General features: G+C 39.7%; 2 protein-coding genes across 2 annotated transcripts; both read left to right on the forward strand.

Moving 5' to 3' along the window:
• The first annotated feature begins 648 nt into the window (after positions 1-648).
• Positions 649-1,617, forward strand: LOC131276851 (olfactory receptor 7A10-like). The gene has a single exon (XM_058290428.2). It carries the CDS (start codon positions 649-651, stop codon positions 1,615-1,617), a length of 969 nt encoding a protein of 322 aa, XP_058146411.2.
• A 17,262-nt stretch (positions 1,618-18,879) lies between these two features.
• LOC101415560 (olfactory receptor 7C1-like) lies at positions 18,880-19,815 on the forward strand. Its single transcript, XM_012519496.1, has one exon. It carries the CDS (start codon positions 18,880-18,882, stop codon positions 19,813-19,815), a length of 936 nt encoding a protein of 311 aa, XP_012374950.1.
• The last annotated feature ends 7,528 nt before the right edge of the window (positions 19,816-27,343 follow it).

Consider the following 27,343-nt stretch of genomic DNA (forward strand, 5'->3'; position numbering starts at 1 on the left):
TTCATCGACAGGAGCCATCTCCTCCAATCTGTGGAGCCTTAAAGAGAACACTGAGGACTTCATTAGTCAAAAAGAATAATTTTATTCTCTATTTCAGGTATCCATCTTCTGGGGACTTCTTGTAATCACATTAATTGGAATTTCCAAAGTGCAGTTTCTGTGGAGGAATTCAACAATATCTTCAATGAATTTCCAACTTGTCTGCCCTTCAGAACCTGGGCTCACAAATCACCACGCTCTCATAAACCTACACATAGTATAAAGCTCTTAATATTTACGTGTATATATATATACATGAATATAAAATCTCTATCTCCATCATCAGATTATAGGTAAATTTGATTTTCAGTACACTATTCCCATTGCTTAGGCAGTGTCTACAGAAGAGCAGGACTGAATATTGATTTCACAAATAGAAATGAACAAGTTTCTATAAAAAACCTGCAATGCGTGACATACTGGGGCATATTTTGAAAGTAGGGGAGCAATTGTTAATCAGAGATGGCAAGCTCTGTCTAAATTTGATAAACTAATGTGGAAATTAATTTCCTTACTCCAAAATACAAGTTATAGATAGGATATAAATAGTTGATTCTTTGAAAATTAGTCATATTATTTTCTCTCTTTCCAGTTAGTGACATCAAGCACATGGAACCAGGAAATAATACAGGAATTTCAGAATTTCTTCTTTGGGGATTTTCAGAGGAACCAGAATTGCATTCCCTCCTCTTTGGACTATTCCTGTCCATATACCTGGTCACTGTCTTTGGGAACCTGCTCATCATCCTGGCCATCATCACTGACTCCCGCCTCCATACACCCATGTACTTCTTCCTGTCGAATCTGTCACTTATAGACATTTCTTTATCCTCCACCACTGTCCCAAAGATGTTGATGAACATGCAGACACAGAGAAGAGCCATAACCTATGCAGGCTGTCTCACCCAGATGTACTTCTTCATGCTCTTTTCAGGGTCGGATGACTTCCTCCTGGCCGTGATGGCCTATGACCGCTTCGTGGCCATCTGTCACCCTTTGAACTACACAGCCATCATGAACCCCCAGCTCTGCAGACTGCTGGTTCTGGGGTCCTGGACCATGAGTGCCCTGCATGCCTTGTTACAAACTTTAATGGTGTTGCGACTGTCCTTTTGTAACCACTCGGAAATCCCCCACTTTTTCTGTGACCTTTATCTGATGATCCAACTTTCCTGCTCTGACACTTTCCTCAATGAAATAGTGATGTACCTTGCAGTCGGGATGCTGGTTTTTTCTCCCTTCACTGGTATCCTTTACTCTTACTCCAAAATTTTTTCCTCTGTACGTGCAATCTCATCAGCTAAGGGGAAGTATAAAGCGTTTTCCACCTGTGCGTCTCACCTCGCAGTGGTCTCCTTGTTCTATGGCACAATCATAGGAGTGTATCTTAGTTCTGCTGCATCACCGAATGCACACTCGAGTGCAACAGCCTCGTTGATGTACACTGTGGCCACACCCATGCTGAACCCCTTCATCTACAGCCTGAGGAATAAAGACATGATGAAGGCTCTGAGAAGATTCTTCAGAAGAGAAGACATGAAAGTGTCATTTCTTCTGGGGCTTCGAAGGTGCCTGTGATTTGTGATTATAGGGCTGCAAGTCTCAGAGCCAGAAATTGTGATCCCCTGAAGATTTCATGGAACAGGAACCTGCCTTAAATTCAGATATGGTCTTAAATCTGGTAAAGAAAAATTTTAAATCATAAATTGCCCTACCTTAGAAAAGAAATGTTTGATTTTTACTTTGTTTTTTTACAGGATTTTTTAAAAATTTATTTATTTCTCTCCACTCCCCGCCTCACCCTGGTTGTCTGTTCTCTGTGTCTATTTGCTGGGTCGTCTTCTTTGTCTGCTTCTGTTTTTGTCAGCATCACAGGAATCTGTGTTTCTTCTTGTTGCATCATCTTGCTGTGTCAGCTCTCCATGTGTGCGGCACCATTCCTGGGCAGGCTGCACTTCTTTCGTGCTGGGTGACTCTCCTTACGGGGCACACTCCTTGCGCATGGGAGTCCCCTACGCAGGGGACACCCCTGCGTGGCAGGGCACTCCTTGCGTGCATCAGCACTGCACATGGGCCAGTTGCACACAGGTCAAGAAGGCCCGGGGTTTGAACTGCGGACCTCCCATGTGGTAGACAGACGCCCTACCCACTGGGCCAAGTCCGCCGCCGTGTTTTGTACTTTATTTTTAAACAAGTTCATATTACAGAATATATAGGGGACTTGCAGAGCTATTGACCTCTGGGTATGGTGACACATCTGGTGTCCATTCCAGAGCTCAAAGCCTCCCCTAAATAAAAGTGAAAATGATGAAGTATGCATGGTAAAATAATAACAATGGGGAATTTGTGTAAAAGGTATAGGAGTTCTTTGCACTATTCTAAAAGTTAGAAATAATCTCAAAATAAAAAATTTGCCAACAAATTTAAAGCTGATTTAATAGCTCAATTGAAAAAGAAAATATAGGCACTGCTCAGCCTCTTCCCCTTGCACACTTTCCTACATTAATATCTTTCCTTAGTGTGGTACATTTTTTTACAATGGATGAACAAATATGGAAGCATGCTACTAATCATGGTCTATAGTTTACATTGTGGTTTCTACTTTTCACCACAAAATTTTATAGGTTTTGACAAAATGTATAATATCGTGTATCTGTCATTGTAATATCAAGCAGAACAATTTCAATGTCCCCCAAATGCCCCATATTATACCTATTCTTCCCTCCTCCTCCCCTCAGAACTTCTAGTGATCACTAAAAGAAATTTTCGGTAATTAACAACTATTCACTGAAGTGAGAAGCCTAGGTGTTCATATGCAAAGGGTTATATACTTTGGTGTGCAGAACTGAGTTACATGGTTTGCCCTGTTTTGACAAAATATTGACGATTCCCACTTCTTTAAACAAAATACCTGCCCTTTCTACATATTTTGTTCTAAATATTTAAGGCTATGTAAGCAAAATTTCTGTATACTCAGTAAATCATCCGATGTGTTCTCTCATTACTCTCACTTCACATTAAAAATACCTTTTAAGTAAAATGATTACTCACACAGAAACATATATTATAAATATTCAAATTCCTGAATTTTTACAAAATGAACATCCCTGTAAACCACAACCTAGAAGTTCCCACACTTTAATAGATTCCTATTCCATTTTTGGAAAACCACTCTCCTCTCTCTAATTTATAGGTCAATTTTTATTATGTGTGCAATTTATAGAAATCAATTATAATCTATATGTTGCTTTACATAGGGTTATTTACCTGACTTTATCAATATTTTTGAATATGGCTATAGACAACCATGGTCCTTGGTTCATGGTAATCTTTGCGATAATATTTTTAAGTTTTCCTATCCCACTTTAGCGTTGCTGAGAATTTGTATGGTTTCCATAGAGGAACTCTCACCAATAGCATTCCTGCCAATATCATGGTTTATGTCTTCTCTGAAGGGGTGTATGTGATGGGAGAGAATGGGGATGCTGACTCTTGATGGCAAAATAAAGATGGACACTACACTACTGGAGTTCCCAGCTGGTGAGGAAGGGAGCCTGTATGACTCAAGACGTTCAAGGGAAACAGAAATGCCAGGTGGTAAGGTACAGAGCACTGAGAAGCATGGGGTTTCCACTAAGGACCCAAAGGTTAAAGCATCAATCCACAGGTGACAAGACTTGAAATCTAATGGAAAGTACCCTGGTGAGTTTCTGATGTGAGTCAAACACTGGGTCCCCATTTTCCTTCCAATATCTCCCTTCCGGAATTGAACTTTTTTTGAGGTATAATAAAGGAATAATGTTTATAACTTCTTCACAGACATTTTTTTTTTCAGTTTACATTATACTTTAATCGCTCTCCCACACAATATTGTAATTTATGGCAAGATATATAATGGCCTGTATCTGTCATTGCAATGTCACTCAAGACCATTTCCAAGTCTCAAAAATGCCCTCATATTACACTTCTATTTGCTCTCCCACCCTCAGAACGTCCAGAGACCACTGCCTCTAATTAATGATAAAAGTTCTTCCATTGCTAGAATCACAATGAGTTTCTAGTAGAATACCAGTAAATATACGCTAGTCCATCATTCATTCCCCAATCCTGAGGATTCTGGGGCGCCATCTCAGAAATGTTGTTAAAGCAAAATAAATCTCTACTTTTTTTTTTTTTATTCTTCATTTTCTTTTTTTTTTTAAGATTTATTTTGTGTATTTATTTCATCCCCACCCCCAACCCCACCCCCAACCCCACCCCGGTTGTCTGTTCTCTGTGTCTATTTGCTGAGTCTTCTTTTTTGTCCGCTTCTGTTGTTTTCAGTGGCACGGCAATCTGTGTTTCTTTTAGTTGCGTCATCTTGTTGTGTCAGCTCTCCGTGTGTGTGGCACCATTCCTGGGCAGGCTGCACTTTCTTTCGTGCTGGGCGGCTCTCCTTACGGGGCGTACTCCTTGCACGTGGGGCTCCCCAGCACGGGGACACCCCTGTGTGGCAGGGCACTCCTTGCGCGCATCAGCACTGCGCATGGGCCAGCTGCACAAGGGTTAAGGAGGCCCGGGGTTTGAACCACGGACCTCCCATGTGGTAGACGGACACCCTAACCACTGGGCCAAGTCCGCCGCCCTTCATTTTCTTTTAAATGTTACATTCAAAAAATATGAGATCCCTATATACCACCCTCCCCACCCGCCCCACCCCTCTCACATCAACAACTTCTTCCATCATTGCAGCACATCCACTGTACCTGGCGAATACATTCTGGAGCACTGCTGCACCACATGGACAGTGATCCACATTGTAGTCCACACTCTCCCCCAGTCCATCCAGTGGGCCACGACAGGACACACAACATCTAACATCTGTCCCTACAGCACCACCCAGGACAACTCCAAATCCTGAAAATGCCCCCACACCATATCTCTTCTTCCATCTTGCTACTATCAGCAGGCACCATGGCCACCTTCTCCACATCACTATTAGAATTTCTTCCCTTACTAATCACAATAGTTCCCCAGCAGAACACCAGTAAGTCCACTCTAATCCATACTCTATTTCTCCATCCTGTACACCCTGGGATGGTCATGTCCAATCCCCTCTACATCAAGAGGGGGCTTAGATTCCACAAAGATGATGGATGCAATTCTCCTGCTTACAGCTGTAGGCACTCTTGGCTCCCTGGTGTGGTGGTTGACCCTCTTCACCTCCCTGTCAGCTGGCCGGGGTAAGTCCAAGAAACCAGAGAGTAGGAGCTGCAGGTCTGCTGAGGCCCAGGACCTGGCCGTCAGCAAGTCATCTGTTTCCTATGTTCCACATGTCCACAGATGGAAAGGAATTTTCCCACAGGACAGACTTCACTGACAGCTTATTTTGTGAGGGATTTGGATATGGTGATGGGGTGGCTGAATTTCGCATGAAGGAAGAACATGTACTTTTTGGTGTTGAGGGCTGACTGTAGGAGACCAAATTATGTATACCCTCAAAAAACGTTCCTTTTTAATATAATTCATTTATTTTGAAGAAGTTTTATGTTACGTAAATGTTACACAAAGATTATAAAATATTCCCAAATACGCCACTCTCTCCTAATCCCACAATTTCTCACATTGACAACATCCTTCATTTGCATGGTACTTTGTTACAATTGATTGAAACCATATTAAAGCACTGCTTCTAACAATGGACTACATTATAGTTTACTCTCTGTCCTACCCAATTTTATAGGTTATGACAAAATACACAATAGCCTGTATTCACCACTGCAATATCATGCAGGACAAATGCAGTGCCCCCAAAGTGCCCATATATCCCACCATTCTTCCCTCTCCCATCCCTCAGAACCTCTGGTGGCCACTCCCTTGATATCAATAAGAGTTCTTCCAGTGTTAGTACAATAAGGATTATAGACATTATTAGTCTAGCAAAAGACATGTTCTTAAACCTCACATTGTTCTCATGTGCATGAATTAACTTGTAAATCCGGCCCTTTGAAAACACATTGCCAGTTAAGTTGTGGGTTCATTCGTGAGTAGAATCTACTAAGATCCTATTTGGATGAGTCCCAACAGACTCAGCATGATCCTTTATTCATATCAGTGGAGGGATTATAAAAGCAGTCAGAGGCACACACAGAGGAAAGAAAGCAATGATATACACTATGTGATATCTCAGGGGATGTGACACCATGCCATGGGATAAGGACTGCCACAAGCAAAACTACCAAAGCCAGGGAAGAAATGGCCTCTCGCATGCCTTGATTTGGGGATTTTGGCCATGAACCTATGAGCCAAAAAGTTCTTGTTGTTTAAACCCACCCAGCATGCACTCTTTGTCATAGCAGCTTGGAAAACTAAGGCAGAAGCTGTGGCATTGAATTTGTGAATGAGCAAAGCACAGAGAGAGAATGGAATGTAGGAAACACAGAAACCCCACCAGGAGCTGGAGACTTCAATTGCATCAGATTGCTTTCATGGGCTACTTTCTCTGTGCCTTCCACTGTCTTCCGAGACTTGCCTGTCACCAAAGTCTTCTCTTTGTCCATACCACTAGGCTAGTGTTTTTCAACCCTTCTATTATTGCCCCATATGCAGCCTTTTTAGATATTTTAAACGATCGACTTCCTCTCCGCATGTGTGATTTTAATACCACAGACAGATATTCAATTACAGTGGTCCTTTATATGCTTATCCATGACTGCAATGTCTGAGAATTTTTGTTTACTCTCAAAATCTCTTCTTGCTTCTACCCTCCCTTGCCTCTGATCAATTCTGGCCTTATTTACTTTTGTGTACAGTAGACCACAGGCTCCTAAGCTTCACTGTTTGAACAAATTACCCATTGGTCCTGTAAAATACAGATTTCAACTCAGCAGGTATGGATGGGGCCTTAACTCCTGCATTTCTGATGAGATCCCTGGTAAGGTTGAAGTCATTGGTTCTTGGGATGGTGACACATCAGAGGGTGGTGGGCTTTGTTCCCATCACATTCACAGGCTCATGAAGCCTGGTTGTAATGTGAATGCTGGTGATAATGTGAATCCTTGTGAACAAATATTTACATTCTGATGATGAACATCACTTTATCTAAACCATTTTATCCCTCAAACAGAAACTGTGCACATAGGAAAGAAAGCAATGATATACACTATGTGATATCTCAAGGGATATCTCTGTGTGTGCCTCTGACTGCTTTTATAATCCCTCCACTGATATGAATAAAGGATCATGCTGAGTCTGTTGGGACTCATCCAAATAGGATCTTAGTAGATTCTACTCACGAATGAACCCACAACTTAACTGGCAATGTGTTTTCAAAGGGCCGGATTTACAAGTTAATTCATGCACATGAGAACAAGTGTGAGGTTTAAGAACATGTCTTTTGCTAGACTAATAATGTCTATAATCCTTATTGTACTACCTTGATTCCTGGCAATATCATCTACTATTATAGTATTTATATTCAGCCCTAGCTAACAAATACAATAATCATTGTGAACAGAATTGAGGGCATGGTCTTTGTTCACAAGCCTCTCCTGTTACTTTTACAGGACCTGTGGTTGGTGCTGGGGTTTAGTGTATACCCAGGGGACCTGAATCGCTGGACTGTCCATGTGATAACCAGGTCCTGAGCCTCAACAGACTTGTATCTCCTACCTTCTGGTTTTTTGGACTTACCCCAGCCAGTTAACAGGGAGGTGAAGAAGGTCAACCACCACACCAGAGAACCAAGAGTACCTACAACGGCAAGCAGGAGAACTGCATCCATCATCCAAGTGGAATTTAAGCGCCCTTTTGATATAGAGGTGGAGTGGACATAACCATCCCAGGGTCCACAGAATGGAGGAATAGAGTATGGATTAGAGTGGACTTACTGATATTCTATTCTGGAACTATTGTGATTAGTAATGGAAGTAAATGTAGCACTGATGTGGAGAAAGTGGCCACGGTAGTTGCTGAGGGTAGGGAGTGGGAAGAAGAGATGTGATGTGGGGGCATTTTCAGGACTTGGAGTTGTCCTGGGTGGTACTGCAGGGTCAGTTACTGGACACTGTATGTCCTCCCATGGCCCACTGGGTGGACTGGGGGAGAGTGTAAACTGTAATGTGGACCATTGACCATGTGGTGCAGCAGTGCTCAGAGATGTATTCACCAAGGGCAATGAATGTCCCATGATGATGGAGGAGGTTGTTGTTATGGGAGGAGTGGGGTGTGGGGGATGGTGGGCATATGGGGACCTCTATTTTTTGAATGTAGCATTAAAAAATAAATAAAGACAAACAAATGAAAATAAAATTTAATTTAATTTTACTTAATTTTTAAAAAGAACAATCACCTACTTCTTACTTTAAGTCTTCTTTCAGATATTGAAGAACGGAATTTATGATCATTCTGTTATTCATATAATTTGGATAACTAAAGATTAAATGTGACTACCCTAAAAAGTAAAAGTAAAAACTACCTTTAACAGGAGTTTTTAAAAGACATGAACATTTATGGAAGAATACCCTGTGACCTTACTCAGAACCTTCCTTTCTAAGAGGAATTATGGCACAGAATTTGAAGGTCTTCCTGCCTCATCGTTTGGTCATGAGTATTGAGTAGGGTTTTGAACATAAATGACAAAAAAAAATGGGTAATAGAGTTAAAAAACAGATTGTTCACTCACTGATCTGTAGAATATATGACAAAATATAGAAAAGGGGCAAATATTTTGTTTAGAGGAGCAGAAAAGGGCTAAAAATTACGTCCCAATAAAATAATATACAACATACCATCCAGTCCTACACAAAGTGCAAAAATCCTTAAAAATATGGATGCCAAAATTCCTTACTAAAGTGTGTAAATATAAATCATCCAAAACAATTCTTTACTTTAGTAATACAATGTATGATTGAATGGTTTGTTCATCACATTTAAGTTTATTTCTGCCTAAGGTGTATTTTGGTTCCATGCAATGTTCATAGAGCCACAATATCAGACTCGAAGGACTTTAGTTATGGAATCACAGGCAATTAGAACAACCCAAAGAAAATGACCCTTTTATGGCTTCCCTAGAATGAATCTCTTCAGAGCCCTTTTAGGTCTTTCTTTGTAAGACTGCAGATGATGGGTATATTGGTGAGCCAAAGGGGTGTTGATGCAAAGTACCAGAACTCTGTTTGCTTTTATAAAGGATATTTATTCAGGGTAGAGGCTTACAGTCACAAGGCCCTAAAGAGTGCAACTCAAAGTTATTTCCTTACCAGTCTCTGTCGCCATGTGTTAAAGCAATACAGCAGGTGACATCTGTGAGGGTTCAGCCTTCCTCTTCCCTAAGGGTCCGTGGGTCCAGCTCCTTTTTCAGGCTGGCATAGGGCTCATCTCTCTTCCTGGGGCTCATTTCTTTCCAGGCTCAGCTGCTCTGGTCTCTTCACAAGGGCAGCTGTAAACTATCAGGCAAATGGCTTATCTCTCTTCCTGAGGTCTTTGCCATGTCTATGGAGCTGTCTCTCCTCCTCTGTTTATCTACTTCTGTGTTCTTGACTGAGAATGTGACTCTATGAATTTTCCATTAACCAAAATATACCTTAGGCAGATATAAACTTAAATTTCATGAACAAACCACCGAATCGTACATTGTATTACTGAAGTAATACTCCAAAGGGGTGGAGACTCAACCCTTCATGCCAAAATGATGTGGTTGAATTAAAGCTCTAATCTTGATTTAATCTAGTAAACATAAAGCCTTTGAATTTAGCACAATCCAAGGGTATCACAACCAGAGAAACAGACCAGAATGATCAATATCTCTTTTAGGAGCTCATAAATAGCATCAAACTACCACAATCCACACTCTGAAATCCAAAAAGACATTAAATATTTTTTAAAATATACTTTAAATCAGTAACAATGCCAAATACAAAATCATATCACAATCAGTTTAAAGAAATACCGTTTGTCTGGGGCAAAGTCCCATCTGACTGTAGACCACTGAGACCTACAAAACAATTTATCTGCTTCAATATAGAAAGAGACAGACAAAGGATAAACATTTGCATTACCATAAAGAGAAACTGGGAGGGAGACATGAGTCACTGGTCCCTACAGTTCCAAAAACTTGTAGGGCATACTTCCTTAGATGACTCAAAGTCTTAGAGTCATTCTCAAGATGATGGTTTCTTCAACCTGGGCCTTCATGGAGACCCACCCTTTTCAGAGGGTTACCCAGTGGTCGTTTTCTTGGATCCACCATCATCAAGCATCTGTGTGATGCCTCAGATCCAGACCTCACCCTCCAAAAACATTGGGGTAATGACCATACATTCCCCAATTTATCAGGAATAAGTCCACCCCTCTCAGTGAACTGGGGTGTTGACCTCACTCACCCCAATCCTTGGGAAATGTGATCCCCACTCTCTGTAGCCTGGGGTGGCAAAATCTCCCTGAACAGTGGGCTGGAACACCCACCCTCTTCAAATGCCAGGGCAAACTCAACTTGTCTGTACACATGGGTGAAGTCCCTCTCTTGGCACAAGGAGATGTCTTAATTCCAGACCTCAGCATCCATGGTTTTCTCATAAAGCTGTCTTCCCTCCCATGTGTCCCATCCGTGTCCCTTTTAGTCCAGGCTGACACGGGTTTTGTTCATGCATCTCTCACAAAAAGCTTGCTGGTTTAGCTTCGCATGCAGGAAGCAAGAGTGCAAGCCATCAGACAGCACGACTTTCCAGAAGACTTCCCTTAAAAATTGCATTTTCTTTTTTTTAATTTTTCTAAATTTTTAAAAGATACTTAGGTTACATAAGTGTTACATTAAAAAGGTGGGCGATCTCATATGCCCCACTTCCTACCCCTCCCACACAAACACACATTAACAACATCCTTAATTACTGTGGTACATTTGTTACAATTGATGAACACATATTGCAGCATTGCCACTAAGCATGGATTATAGTTTAAATTATAGTTTAAACTGTCTCCCACATATTTTTGTAAGTAATGACAAGATATATAATGGCTTGTATCTGTCATTGCAACATCATTCAAGACAATTCCAATGTCCCAAAAAAGCCACCATATTACTCCTATTTTTTAAAAGATACTTAGATTACATAAATGTTACATAAAAATAAAGGGGACTTCCATATGCTCTGCTCCCCACACTTGCCCCATTTTCCCACATTAAAAACATCCTTCGTTAATGTGGTACATTCATGGCAATTGATAGACACATATTGGAGCATTGTCACTAAGCATGGATTAAAAGTTACACTGTACTTTACATTCTCTCCTTCCGAATTCTGTAGGTTGTGGTAAGATATATAATGGCCTGTATCTGTCATTGCAGTGTCATTCAGGACAATACCCAAGTCTTGAAAATGTCCCCATATTACACCTGTTTTTCCTTCCCCCTCCCCTCAGAAACCCCAGTGTCCACTGCCTCCACCTAAATGATGTAATTTCTTCTATTGATAGAATCCTAATAAGTCTAAAGTAGAATACCAGTAAGTCTACTTTAGACTAGAGTTAATTGTATTTTCAAATCCTACTTGGAATTTCCAAGTTTACTTAAGTAGAATTTACCAAGTAGAACAAGTTTACCAAGTGGAGTACTGACATCTGGGGACTTGATTTCCAAAAGCTTGGAATTTCCAGAATCAGTTTCTGTTTTCTTTGTGCACAGTAATTCAGATATCAGCTTATCTCTTCTCTCTAAAATTTTGCTATAAGCTTCAGGGAGGAGCCATGCTGCATTTTCCACATTTAGTTTGGAAATCCTCTTGGCTAAATGTCCAGGCTCACCATTTGCAAATTCTGATTTCCATGTAACATCAGGAGTCAGTCTTGCTAAGTTCCCTGCAACTTTAAAATACAGATAGCCTTTCCTCCAGTTCCCAATAATTGTTTCTTCATTTCCTTCTAAGTCCTTATCAAAGTCTCTTTAGTGTCCAGATTCCTACCAACAGTCTCTTCAGAAAAATCTAGATCTTTACCATCAAGGATCTCACAATTCCTCCAAAAAATACCTCTTACCCATTTATAAAACCATTCCAGCATTTTGGTAATTACAAAAGCACCACCCCACTTCTTGGGACCAAATTATATATTAATAAGACAAAGTAGTGCTGATACAAAGTACCAGAACTCTGTTGATTTTTATAATGTGTACTTATTTAGCACAGAAGCTTACAGTTACAAGACCTTAAGGAGTAAAAATCAAGGTTTCTTCCTTATCAAATTCTGTTGCCACATGTTGAAGCAAATGGTGGGCAACACCTACAAGGGTCAGACTTCCTCTTTCCTCTAAGTCTCCAGCTTATTTCAATCTCAACTGTAGGTTGTCAAAGGGCTCATCTCTCTTGCTGCAGCTCGTTTCTTTCTGGGCTCAGCTGCTCTGTTTTCTTCACAAGCTCAGCTATAAACTATCAGGCAATTTGCTCATCTCTCTTCCTGGGGCCTGTGTGGTGTCTATGGAGCTTCTCTCTTCCCCTGTGTATCTTCTCTGTGTATCTACTTCTGTGTTATTGATGGAGCATCAGTTGATACAACTCAGAGTTTTAGTCAGCCAAAGAGGTGCTGATGCAAAATACCAGAAATTGTTTGGTTTTTATAAAGGGTATTTATTTGGAGTAGGAGCTTAAAGATACCAGGCCATAAAGCATATGTTACTTCCCTCACCAAAGTCTATTTTCACATGTCAGAAGATGATTGCCAAAGTCTGTGAGGGTTCAGGCTTCCTAGATTCCTCTGGGCTCAGCTCCTCTGCTTTCTCCACAAAGTCATCTATAGACTATGAGGCTCTCTAAGCTTTGCCTCGCTCCACAAGATCATCTGTAGACTATCAGGCAAACAGCTCTGACTCTCTCCCTGGGACTCCAGTTTAAGACTTCAGCATCAAACTCCAACATCAAAACTCCAACATTAAAAGCCCCCAACTATGTTCTTTGCCATGTCTTCTGTCTGTGAGTCCCCACCCACCAAAGAGTGGGAAGTCAATGTGCTACTGGAACGAGGTTTACATGATTACCTAATCAATTAAATCTATGAATCCAATATAATCTAATATGCCCAAAGGACAGGATCAATTTACAAACTTAATCCAATATTTCTTTTTGGAATTCATCAATAATATCAAATTGCTACACCCAGCAAGGGTGCAGAGACTCAACCCTGCAGACACTAATCTTGATTTAATCAAGTAAATGTAAAGCCTTGGAATTTAACACAAAGGGTATCATGCACAGAGAAACAGAACAGTTTACCAACACAATCAATATCTCTTTTGGAATTCATAAATAATATCAAACTGCCACAATGGGGTTCAGCATGGGCATGACCATGGGGTACATCACTAAAACTGGAGCACATTGCATAGCAGAAAATCCCACGAATTCAACTATGGTCATGTAACAAAACAAGGAGACAACTTCAGGTATGATGTACAGGTGCAAAGTGTTTCATACTTCCACTGAGCATATGAGATTGCATGTGTGGAGGAAAAATCTTACAATAACAGTAAAGGATCCCAAGGATGGGACCAGCAGCCAGCAGGCTAGCTGCAAAATCCATCGCTACATCATGATGAAGCCATCTGATTAAGGTCTCAGAAAAAGTGGTGGGTTTCCAAGTGTATACAAAAGGTCAGTGACAGCATCATTAAGCTTTGTATTTGTATTGAGGGATAGAAGATACTTATGATCTAGAATAGCAAAACCAGCAGTATTCATAAATGTATTTGATAGTCAAAGAAACTCCATCTCAAAAGTTCAGTAAACATTCCTTGGAGAGATCCATAAATGGTGAAAGTCAGAGCCAGGGCAAAAAACACTGGGTGGACGGGGCCCCAAGGGATGGAATAAACATATATCTCATCCAAGGTCTTCCCAAGATACAAAATTACCAGAAAGTAAATTCCTTTCTATTTTGGCCACTTCACACATGGCAACCAAATTGTTCAGAGATTAGACTAAGAACGGGACAATTACTTTAAAGGTAATCTAGGACAAAAACTTTGAGAACCCAGAAATGATAAATATGCCCACTCCTGCTCTCACAGCTTGCAGGTACCAAAGAAAAGGTAATCCAACTGTGATCTTAGAGGGAAAATATGCCTGACTCCACTTCCCTGCTTTTCCATCACTCAGGAGTGAATAGACCTAGGGAAAAGAAGCTCAGAGAAGGTCATCTGAGCACCTACTGTGAGGAACTGATCTGGAGGCAGGCAGAGCTCTCAGAACAGGATCTCTGATGGGACAAGCTGGTCTAACACAATGGTGAGTCCATCCATTTAAAGACTGCACATGGTCGTGCAGCCCCCTCTACTATCCCCTCTGCCTCTCTTGGCTAGAAGACAATTCTAGGTGTCTCTCTTTATGAAAACCAGTCTTTTCTTCAGTTTCAGCATCTCTCAAGTATTTCCAGTCAAGCTCTCTTGGACATTCCATTTAAAGTGCCTCCATTCTACCAACTCATGGGTCCTCCTGGATTGATTAACTGTAAAATTTCACTCACTCATTACTTCCTTCAGTCACTCAAGAAACATTTTCTTGTATCCAGTGTAATTAGTACTTGCAAGCATTTCACACTTCTGCAAGATGTGTAAAATGTTAATTCCCTTACTTAATATTATTCCAGCCCATTTTACACTTATGTAATGGGCATAATGGTAGTATCTACTTCATATAGTGATTATAAGAATGAATTAAAGAAGAAAATGCATGGGAAATCATTATTAAAGTGACTAAGACCTACCTAAAACCTATAAATGTTCATTAATGTAATTGGTACACCACTGTAAATATATTATCATCTGTTAAATTAAAATAATGGTGATAATAACCATATGAGCTCATACGTATCGAACACAGCACAGTGTTTGCATGGTGATGTCAATAGCTTTTAGCTATTTTTCTCGTATTTCTTATTTACATATTTCCAGTCTCCATTCCAGGAGTTTTATATTTTTGCTAATATTTGAACTCATTCTGCTCTTTGTTCTGAAAGGCTTTAACAGTATATCTGAATGTTACAGATTTTTCTCTCTTATACCTACATATTCATAAATTTCTAACAATGAGAAGTGAACTTTGAATAATGAAAAAGGAAGAACTCCCATGCTGATGAAAATGTTCTGGAACTAGATAGAGTTGATGGTAGCACAACAATTTGAATGATCAAAATACCCCTGAACTGCACACTTTAAAATAGCTGCTGAATTTTATCAAATACTCTTCTAGAGTTCTACTCACTAAAAATAGATATTCAGCTGCCAGTACATAATCCGATAATGTTGAAAACTTGCTTTTACAGTATTCCTATCTCGTTTCCTTGTTTTGTTTTCTCATTGCATTGCACTGGTGGGATCTTCCAGCATGCAGCTAAATGATACTAGTGTCATAGACTTAAGTACTTCAGTAATTGAGGGAAGTTCTGCTATTGCTACTGACATAGGACCCACCAGTTCATTTTGGGAGGTAAGTATTTGTCGTTTACTTAGTTTTTTCCTTAATGATTTATGTCTTATTCTTTACCCTGAAAAGACTTCGGACACATGTATTTTCCAAACATGGGTCCCATTCCTGAAGATTTAAAAATTTTGTTGTGGCTATAGAAGTATGATCATCTCTCCAAGTTTTTTTTTTTTTTTTGCTTTATTTAAGTTTTTTTTATTGACTTTGTAATAATATTACATTAAAAATATATATGTGAGGTCCCATTCAACCCCACCCCCCCACCCCCCCTCTCCCCCCCCCAACAACACTCGTTCCCATCATCATGACACATCCATTGGATTTGGTAAGTACATCTTTGGGCACCTCTGCACCTCATAGACAATGGTTCACATCATGGCCCATACTCTCCTCCATTCCATCCAGTGGGCCCTGTGAGGATTTACAATGTCCGGTGATTACCTCTGAAGCACCATCCAGGGCAGCTCCATGTCGCAAAGACGCCTCCACCTCTCATCTCTTCCTGCCTTTCCCCATACCCATCGTCCACCATGTCCACTTTTCCCAATCCAATGCCACCTCTTCTATGTGGACATTGGATTGGTTGTGTCCATTGCACCTCTATGTCAAGAGGCATCTCTCCAAGTTTAACATTTTCTTACAACCGTGGCAATTTGTCTCACTCTTACTTTTAGGTGTGTCTTTTCAACCTCTCTATATATTTAAGTTTCCATGTGAATAGGCTTTTATTTTTCTCTATTTGTTGGTTTTCGCCAAATAATGTGCTGTGAGATTTCTTTTTTAGTGCTAGGACTTTCTTATTTACACTCATTAACTATAGATTTTGTCTTTATGATTCATTCCTTTCTTCTTTGCCTTTGTTTGTTTTGTGGAGCTTTTATCAATAACAAACCAAACTTTTAAAGTTTTCTTTTCTTAAGACTGAATGCATATTTGTTCATTTGTGTTTGAAAGATATATTCTAAGAAAATAAATATAAAAATCAAGAATAACGTTACAAACTTAGAGATGATCACTTTTAACAATATAGTATAGCCTGTTGTGGATTTTTTTACTTTGGGTTTGGCAAATATGGGTTTTCCTATGAAAGATCTTGTCCTAATTTAAGATATCCATTCCAAATCAGCATACCAGTTATGCATTTATAGCTGTACAGGACTGTTAGTTTTTCCCACACAATAGAATTTTACATTATTACATTTTTTTTAAAGGAACTCTAAAATCCTCCAGTGAAAATGATGTCTTGGTTTTATTTCATTTTCATGCTATAATAGTAGGATGAAATTTTTTTTAAACGTTTCTCCCGTAAGTACATCTCCTTAGTGAATTGGCCATATCCAATGCTGTTTTTGCTCACAAAAGAAATAACCTTTCTGCTTTGCATGAATAGAAGATTCAAGTAAATTAAGTTTTGTATTTTACTTTTTCTGCATTGTATATTTTTGCATTGAGTTTTTCAGTACTATGGCCCAATTTTTCACCTTTCCTCTCTTATTTCTACGAAAGATATTTATTCATACAGAACAATTTTTTAAGATCATATCTATGCAAAATATATATACCTACATATTCATCTATATTTTCATCCTACAGTTGGTATTTTCTCTTTTTCCACATTTTATTTCTTCTTCCACATTTCTTGGATATTTATTTGGGAATACAGAGATACACTGTATGGTTTTCTAAACACGTAATAAGTCATTGAACACTTTTTCATAACATTACAAAAAACTTTTCTAAGGAACTAAGAAATAGGTTTATTCAACTTAACATTGCAGAAAATATTATATGCCAAATCACGGGGAGCACCACAATAAATTTAAAATTCTAGTGTTATGCCCTTTAAAATTATAAAATAAAAGAGCATTGTCACACATTCCATTATTCTTTAAATTGTCCAGAATTGCAAACCTATGCAATAAGATTTAAAGAGATTGGTTATTATGAATCATATGGACAACGTGTTATTTATAAACTATTTGGAGAAACTTGATGGATTTGAGAAAAATTGTTAAAGTAATAAGGAAATCCAGAAAGCTAACATGACATGATAATACAAAAAAATTTCAAAATACTTTCTATTTCTATTTCAAAATATATTTCTAATTGCAATGTCATGGACATAATGGAATGAGGAATCTCATCTTTAATGACATTAAACCCAAAATCTTGTTAGCAAGAAATGAGCATTATATTCATAAATAACATTGCAAGAATATTTACCAAATAGGTATTTAAATATCTTGAGCAAATTTTTTTCTGTTACTGGAATAGGAGTGTGAAATTAAGAAAAATGTCAACTCTTTATAAATTAATTTACATTTTTAATGGAATCATCATTAAAATTCCATCAGTATTTTTCTTGCATGTAGCTAGATGATTCTGAATTCATCTCCTAGAATACACTGGAATTTGGAGTGAAGTTTTTATGGAATGCTAGGTGACTTTCTATTCAACATTTAAATACATTAAGAAGATAGATAACTGAAAATACAGAACAAAAGATTTGACAACTTGCTCACAGAAAAGCATAAAAATCATGAAATGGATGATCATTTTTAAGAAAGTGATCAAAAAAACACCAGAAGTTTAATTACTGAGAATAACATATTTATAAATATGTCAAAGAGAAAATATACTAATACAAAATAGAGAAATTTGTATGTACAAGGGAGAGTATATGGGAACTCTATACTTTCTGCATGATTTTTCTATAAACCTAAAACTGAACTCATAATAAATTTTTATTAAAATTAAAACATTTTGTTTCATTATGAAAACTTTTAGGAAATGTCTAAAAACAGGTGGTCCATAAATAGTATATGCCACTTCCATAGCATAGAATATTTTTAATCTGATGAGCATTGGATTATATTGAAAATGTTCATGAGATTCTCTAATGTGAAAACAGGACAGTCTTTAGTCTCCATTTCTGCCGAATTTATATCAGAAAAACTCTCATATGAATGAAATGTAAAAAGCGATTACTCATTACAGTGGATATTAATTTTCTACTCATAGGTTTGGCAAAGTCCCCAGAGAGTGTAAAACATACAAATGACTGAAACGAAAGAAAGTACATTTCAAATAATTGAAAGATCTGCCATTGAGATGAAGAATTTCCGTTCCCACGGCATTGAACTGTAAGGCTAATCGCAGACACGATTTATTGTGGAAAGGGGTGAAAGCATTGGGGTGCTAAGCAAACCTTACAGCATTGGATTCCAGGTAAAAAAAAGGAAGCAATAATTGTCATCCAGGACTAATAATTGTTAGAAAAGATGCATGGCATCATAAGCTACTCAGTTTATGATGCTGTCATGCTGGAGAATATCAATTTTGAATGATTCTTGGTTCATTTTTTCCCTCTTATCCAGGCAAAGCCAGCCATCCTATGGAAACCGGAAACCAAACAGGAGTTGTAAACTTTCTCCTCCTGGGATTTGCAGAAGAGAAGGAACTGCAGCCTTTCCTCTTTGGGCTGTTCCTGTCCCTGTACCTGGTCACTTTCATTGGGAATCTGCTCATCACCTTGGTCATCATCTCAGACACCCACCTCCACATGCCCATGTACTTCTTCCTCTCCAACCTGTCCTTTGACTTTGGGTTGGTCTCCACCACCATCCCCAAAATGATTCTGAGCATCCAGACACAGAACAAAGTTATCAGCCATGCAGGCTGCCTCACCCAGATATTTTTTTTCTTTCTATCTGGATGCCTGGACAGTTTCCTCCTGGCTGTGATGGCCTATGATCGCTTTGTGGCCATCTGTCACCCCCTGCACTACACGGTCATCATGAACCCCCGGTTCTGTGTTCTGATGGTCCTGGCATCCTGGTGTGTCACTCTCTCAATGGTCCTGATTCAAACGTTGACCGTCTTGAGGCTCTCCTTCTGCACAAATATAGAAATCCCTCAATTTTATTGTGACCTTCTTGAAGTCCTGAAGCTTTCTTGTTCTGACAAGCTCATCAATAACATATTCGTGGGGTTTACAGCTACTGTTTGTGGTGTTCCTAGTCTCATTGGGGTCCTCTTCTCCTATTCTCAGATTGTCTCCTCCATTCTGAGAATTTCATCAGCCAGAGGCAAGTGTAAAGCCTTTTCCACATGTGGGTCTCACCTGTCAGTTGTCTCCTTGTACTATGGCACAGGCTTTGGGGTTTACCTGAGCACTGCAGTCATGCGATCCTCTAAGAAAACTCTGGTGGCCTCACTGATGTATACGTTGGCCACCCCCATGCTAAACCCCTTCATCTACAGCCTGAGGAACAGGGACATGAAAGAGGCATTGGGGAGGCTCCTGGGCTGGACAGCCACATCTCAGTGATGGGGCCATGGAGAAACTGTCAGGAGTAGCAAGACTCAAAGTACTGAGGACCGAGATCTTGTGGGACGAAACTTTCTTAAACCTTACACCCAAAAGCATAAGCAATGAAAGAAAAATGGATAAACGGGGCCACCTCAAGCATAAATGCTTTTGTGCTTCAAAGGACCTTGTCAAGAAGATGAAAAGGCAGTCTATTCATTTGGAGAAAATACCTGGAAACCACATATCCAAAAATGGTCTAGTTTCTATGCTATATAAAGATATCATTCAACTGAATGATAAAAGGTCAAGCAATCCAATTTAAAAATGGACAAAATACTTTTATTATTGAGGTACTGGGGCCGGGGATTGAACTGGGGACCTGCATGTGGGAAGAGAGCAGTCTACCACTGAGCAACGTAGGCTCCCCTGAGTTAGATTTTTTTCATTTGTTTGCTTGTTGTTTGTTTGTGTATGTGTGTGTTTTCAGGAGGCACCGGGAACCAAACCCAGAACCTCCCAGGTGGGAAGCAAGCACTCAACCACTTGAGCCACATCCACTCTTCAAATTTAATTCCTTTTTTAAGTTTTAAGGAGGATCCAGGGACTGAACCCAGAACCTCATACGTGGGAAGCAGGCTCTCAAACACTGAGTCACACCCACTGCCCAAAAACAGGCAAAAGACTTAAGGAGACACTTTACCAAGGAGGAAATACAAATGGTTAAAAAAGTACCTGAAAAAAAATGTTCAATATCACTAGCTATTAGGGAAATGCAAATCAAAACTTAAAAGAGATATCATCTCACACCTTGTAGAATGGCCATTTAAAAATAATAATAACAGAATGCTACAAGTGCTAGAAAGAATATGTAGAAATGGGAACATTCGTTCACTGTTGGTGAGAATGTAAAATAGTGTAGCCTCTCTGGAAGACAGTTTGGCAGTTCCTCAGGAAGCTAAATATAGAACTGCCATATGATCCAGCAATTCCTCTACTAGGAATATATCCAGAAGAACTGAAAACAGTGACACAAACAGACCTTTGCACACAGGTGTTCTTAGCGATGTTATTCACAATTGATAGACGATGGAAACAACCCTAGGGTCCATCAACCAATGAACGTGTAAACAAAATGTGGTATATATATACCATGGAATACTATGCTACTGTAAGAAGAAATGAAATTGGGACACATTATAACAACATGGATGAACCTTAGGGACATTATGCTGAGTAAATAAGCCAGAAACAAAAGGACAAATACTACATGGTCTCAGTAATGTGAACTAAATAAGAACACATAGAGTTAAAACTTAGAGTATAGGCTACTAGGAAATAGGAGGATGACTGAGAAGGTGTACTAATGTTTAATGTATGTAAACTCTTTAACTACCTTGACTGTAAAAGTGTGGAAATGGATAGAGTTCATGGTAACACATTATAGGGAGTATAAGTGACACAGATGGTTTATAAGTATGATAGTGACTGAAAGGGTTAATCAAGGGAATGTAAATGTCAATTGAAAAAAAGCTAGAGAATAATCTAGGCACTATATAACATGGCGAACCCAGTGGTTGATGATGATTGTGGTTAATAGTACAAATACAAGAATGTTCTTCTATGAATTAGAATAAATATATGTCACTATTACAAGGTGGTAAGAATGTGGTAATGCATGGGGAAAATATAATTACTGAAACTTATGGACTGCAGTTAACACTAATATTGTAGTATTCCTGCATAAGTATCAAAGAAGGTACTATATTCATATTAAGGGTTTTAATATAGGGGATGTATGGAAAAATATTCTAAATGTAAGTTATAGACCACAGTTAGTAGGAATATTTTGATGATGTTCTTTCACAGTCTATAACAAATGTTTCACAAATATTGAAGGTGTTGGTGGTGGGGTGATGTATGGAAATTCTACACATTATGACTGATTGGTCTATAAGCTCAAAACTTCCCTAAATAATATATATACAGAAAAAAATATATTGAAAATTCTCCAAAAATACTGAGGACCAGAAATCAACATTTTTTACTTAATCTGTTTTTTTTAAAGATTTATTTTTTATTTATTTCTCTCCTCTTACCCCCACCCCCAGTTGTCTGCTCTCTGTGTCCATTCACTGCATTCTTCTGTGACCACTTCTGTCCTTATCAGCGGCACCGGGAATCTGTGTTTCTTTTTGTTGCGTCATCTTGCTGTGTCAGCTCTCCGTGTGTGCGGCACCATTCCTGGGCAGGCTGCACTTTCTTTTGCATTGGGTGGCTCTCCTTACAGGGTGCACTCCTTGTGCGTGGGGCTCCCCTGTGCGGGGACACCTCTGTGCGGGGACACCTCTGTGTGGCAGGGCACTCCTTGCCGTGCATCAGCACTGCGCACAGGCCAGCTCCACACAGGTCAATGAGGCCCGGGTTTTGAACCGCAGACCTCCCGTGTGGTAGGCGGACGCCCTATCCATTGGACCAAGTCCTCTTCCCCATCTGTTTTTTTTTTTTTGTATTTTAAGCAACACATTACTTGGGTGTTTCCCTGGGGTTTCCCTGCCCTTCTTTCTACGGTTTAAGGAGTTATATCCTAGGTCTCTTTTCTCACTTCCTAATTGGTCATTTAAGTTTGTTTAATTGAAACTGACATATTCTGTTATCTATACTAGGATTTGGATTTTGTTTAAAATGGATCTTATTTCACACATTTAATATACGCCATCAGAGGTGATTGTATCTATGTTTATTTTAGAAATTCTCCTTGAAAATTCATTTACAGACATGTTTTGTATGGTTTTGTAAATGAAATAAAAAAAAAAGATTTCATCTCATTCGCTTTCTTTTCAATCATGTCAAACTTACTGAATTTTTCCGGTCATAGCAATGTGGATTCCTTGAAATTCATCCTGTATCTATCAATCTTTGCAAGCACAATGCCTAGTACAGGGCTTGGTATGGTATATACTTCTTGAATGGAGTAACCAGGATGGGTGGATGGTTAAATATGCAACGGTGTCTGCACCAGAGAAATACAAACATATTGAATTAATAATAAGATTTTCCAGTAAAAAAGTAGTACAACTCTATTGAATAATAATAACCATGATTCTCCCTATATGAAAACATTTTATAAACATTGTATCGTTGAATTCTTACATTGCCTCTTTTATCTGATTAGTATCATTTTCAATATTTACAAATGAGGGAGTACAAGCTTACAGAAACAAGGAAAGTAGCTCAAATCACAGCTTTAGTGTGATGGTGATGATAATCACATTGAAACCTTAATGATGATAATAGTTAAACCTCAAAAGAAACTGGAGACATTCAGCTTTAAAACTCCTACACAGTCAGCTAACAGGGAGGTGAAGATGGTCAACAACCACACCAGGGAATCGAGAGTGCCTTCAACTCCAAGCAGGAGAATTGCATCCAGCAACCATCTGAAATCTAAGCCCCCTCTCGATATAGAGGTGGAGTAGACATCCCCAACTCAGGGTCCACAGGATGGAGGAATAAAATATGGATTAGAGTGGACTTACTGGTATTCTACTGTAGAACTATTGTGGCTAGTAATGGAAAAACTGAAGCATTGATGTGGAGAAAGTATCCACGGTAGTTGCTGAAGGCAGGGAGAGGGAAGAAGAGATGTGATGTAGGGGCATTTTCAGGACTTGGAGTTGTCCTGAATGATATGGCAGGGACAGATGCTGGACATTATATATCATGCCATAGCCCACCGAATGTACTGGGAGAGAATGTAAAATACAATGTAAACTACAATGCACGTGGTGCAGCAGTGCTCCAAAATGTATTCACCAAATGCAATGAATGTGCCACAATGATGAAAGAGGTTGTTGATGAAGGGGACTGGGGGTGGTGGGGGGTGGGGCATGTGGGAACCTCATATTTTTAATGTAACATTTTTTGTGATCTATGTATCATTTTTAAAAAGGCAATATAATAAAAATGGAAAAGAGAAATAAGAAAAAAGAGAAAAAATAAAAACTCCCATTTTGGAAGTCTGCTTCCTGACCATGAAATATTCATTCTTTGGGAGCATCAGTCTTAGAAATAGATGAAACAGTGGGGTAAAATCTCTCAGAAAAAGTGTGTAACAGTTTGATATTATTTATGAATTCCAAAAAAAATGATATTTGATTGTAAATTGATCTGTTCCTCTGGGCATGATACCCTTTGTTTGTATTAGATTCAGATGAAATGTCTTTGAATAAACTATGGCTTAAGGAGTTCTGGGAAAATGCCATCAAAGTAAGTCAGCAGAGTCCAACTCCATCAAAGTAAGTCGGCAAAGTCCAAATTAATGAAGAATGAGCAAAAGCCTATCCTATGGGCTGCTTTGGAGATATATAGAATGAGAAAGTGCTATGCATCATCCAGGAGGGAACTAGACAGAGAAAGAAGCCAAAGGAAAAACGTGAATTACTCATCCATGTGGCTGGAAATGGCACATGTACCCAACCCTCAAGGCAAATAGCCTGTGCAAAGCCCCTGACTCACTGCAAACAATGGAGTGACGGAGCATTCCCTGGGGAAAAGAGGGTTCTGTCGGAAAGTGGAGAGTGGTTTCCTTTTGGTGAGTTTGGCCAGCTGAGCCCCTTTGAATCTCAGAGGGTCCCCCACTGACAGGCACTGAGGTTTGCAGGGAGAAGGGAGGGGAGATCTGATCAGGCAGGCTTCACACCCAGCTGACCTGGCAGAAAGAGGAACTAAGGTAGAGAAGTGGGGAGACAGGTGCCTAAACAGCCTGGCTTGGCAAATAGTTAGAAGCTTAAAACACCTGAGGGAGAGGGGGCAGAGAGAGCCAGATAAATTTTCTGAAGCCAGGTTAAGCTGAGGAGCCAGTGTAGCTTGGTGGAGGAATTCCTGCCTTGCCTATACAAGGTCCCTGGTTTAGTTCCTGGGTCTCCTTAGATGAGTGATCCATTTGGTTATCATGGACCAAGCTGATACCCAGTGACAGAATATATAGATAAGTTTTTTCTTGTTTTGAGTTTTCTTGAATCTGATACTTACTATTCTTTTATTTTTTGTTGTCTTTTTATTAAGATACATAGATCATACAAACTGTAATAGTAAAAAAAAACAGGAGGTTACCATTTGCCCCACTCCCCACACCTCCCACTCCTCCCACATCAACAACCTCTTTCATCATTGGGGCACATTCGTTGCATTTGGTGAATGCATTTTGGAGCACTGCTGCACCACATGGATTATAGTTTACATTGTAGTTTACACTCTCCCCCAGTCCGTTCAGTGGGTTATGGCAGGATATGTAATGTCCTGCATCTGTCCCTGCAGTATAATTCAGGACAAGTCCAAGTCCTGAAAGTGCCCCCATATCATACCTCTTCTTCCCTCTCCCTGCCTTCAGCAACTCCTGTGGCCGCTGTCTCCACATAAATAACATGATTTCTTCCATTGCTAGAGTCACAATAGTTTCATAGTATAATACCAACAAGTCCATGCTGATCCAAATTTTATTGCTCCATCCTGTGGACCCTGGGATGGCAATGCCCACTCCACCTCTAAATTGAGAGGCGTCTTAGATCTCACAGGCATGTGGGACAAATACTGCATGACATGTCTGATATAAATTAAGCAAAGCAAGCTGTCTCAGCTAGAGACTGGAAAATAGGCTTATAGGAAATGGGGGGGAGAGAAAGGATGGGAGCTGATGCCTGTATGGGTGAAATCTTTTATTTTTACTGGTTCCATTTTTTTTTTCTTTATTTAATTCACTAAAACCTGGTACATCACCTACAAATGTCATGCTGAAGGTGTATTAATTGATGGGCACCAACACCCTGACAAGCTCCTTAGGGGCTTAAGAGTGATGCCTGATTTTCATGGGTTATTTTATTTTCATTGCTGTTGTTACTCTTTGTTACTGTTGTTTTGTTTCTTGTATATTATCCTTCCACTTTCTTTCCTTCCTTTCTTTTTCTCTTATTTTTTCTACCTACAGTATTTCTTTTCTTTCCTTCTTTTTCTATCTTCTGTTTTCTGTTGTTTTTCTTTCATTCTACCTCTCTTTGTTTGGCCTTTTTTATCCTTGTTCTTTCTTTTTCTTTCCTCTTTTCTCATCAATAATTCTAGCCTTTTAATTCATACTTATTTCTCTGGTTTGTTCCTTGTTTCATTTTTTCTATTCCACCTTTTTTATTCTTATTCCTTTGTACTTTTTTGTTACCTTTCACTGATATTATGTAGTTATTCTCCTAATTTTTGTTTGCTTCCTCTTCTACTTCTTTAAATTATGATTACTTTTTCTCTTCTTATCTCTTTCCTTTACCCTGGTCTGAATTCTTGTTTTCCAAGGGAGCACAGATAACTCTAATGATACAGAACAAGCAGAACCTAGTGTCAAAAAGAAACCTTATCACATTTTCGGGACTTGGAGTTGTCCTGGGTGGTGCTCCAGGGACAATTGCCGGACATTGTATGTCCTCCCGTGGCCCACTGGATGGAACGTGGGAGAGTGTGGTCTATGGTGTGGACCACAGGCCATGGGGTGCAGCGATGCCTAGAGATGTACTCACCATATGCAATGGACATGTCATGATGATGGGGGAGAGTGTTACTGTGGGGGGAGTGGTGGGGTGGAGGCAGTCGGGGTGAATGGGGACCTCATATTTTTTTAATGTAATTTTTTTTAAATGAATAAATTGAGTAGAATTTGAAAAAAAAAAAAAAGAAACCTTATCAGAGAACCATCAAGATGGTGGCAGATGAAGGCACTCCAAGAGTCAGCTCCTGCTGCAGGGCAGTACTTAACACCCAGAGCTATCTAAAGCAACTGTTTGGGGGCTCCAGGAGGCCAGAAGAGCATCCTGCAACATAATTGAAGAAATGGAAGGAGGAAACTGCTCATCTGCAGAAAAGATCCATAAGTAGAGCACTCCATGCCATGGAGGCTGGTGCCCATTCTCCCCTATAGGCACAGTCCACCTTGGGAGCTGTTCTACAGCTGGAATTGAAATCTCCACTTCCCAAAAATGAGAGAGGATGAGATGGTTGGGCTCCAACTTCAGCTACTAATGAGTAAATTCAGTGGGCTAAAGTACAATCCTGAGAACAGTTTGAGCCTGTCGAAGTCAGAAAGAGGCCGGTAGCCTCCATCTTAATTCTGCACTTGGCATGAGGGAAAGTGGGGTGGACTGAAAATCACAGTGCAGGTGGGGAACGGCTACTTGCCATCCAGGTCAGATTGCAGCTCTAGCCCAGACCCCAGTCCCACCTCTGGCAGGGAAGAAACTGGGGACATCTGTGCCAGCCTCTCTGGGAAATTATCAGCCAAGCCACAGAGGTCAATGATTATCATACTCTGTGGCTCATGCTGCCCAAGTACTATTCTGTGGCTTGAGTTGGAAGCTCCACTTCCCAAAAACAGGGGAGGAGGAGATGGTTGGCCCCAATTTCGGCTACTGATTAGTAGACTCAGCTGGTAAAGGTATTACCCTAGGAACAGCTAGGATGGGAACCTGCCCAAGTCAGAAGGAGGCTGGGAGCTGCCATTTGACTCCACCCC

This window comes from Dasypus novemcinctus, chromosome 30, assembly GCF_030445035.2.
Source record: "Dasypus novemcinctus isolate mDasNov1 chromosome 30, mDasNov1.1.hap2, whole genome shotgun sequence".
Taxonomy (NCBI): Eukaryota; Metazoa; Chordata; class Mammalia; order Cingulata; family Dasypodidae; genus Dasypus; species Dasypus novemcinctus.

Excerpts from the sequence above, each read along its gene's own strand:
- LOC131276851 (XM_058290428.2), top strand. The coding sequence starts at position 649 with ATGGAACCAGGAAATAATACAGGAATTTCAGAATTTCTTCTTTGGGGA.
- LOC101415560 (XM_012519496.1), top strand. The coding sequence starts at position 18,880 with ATGGAAACCGGAAACCAAACAGGAGTTGTAAACTTTCTCCTCCTGGGA.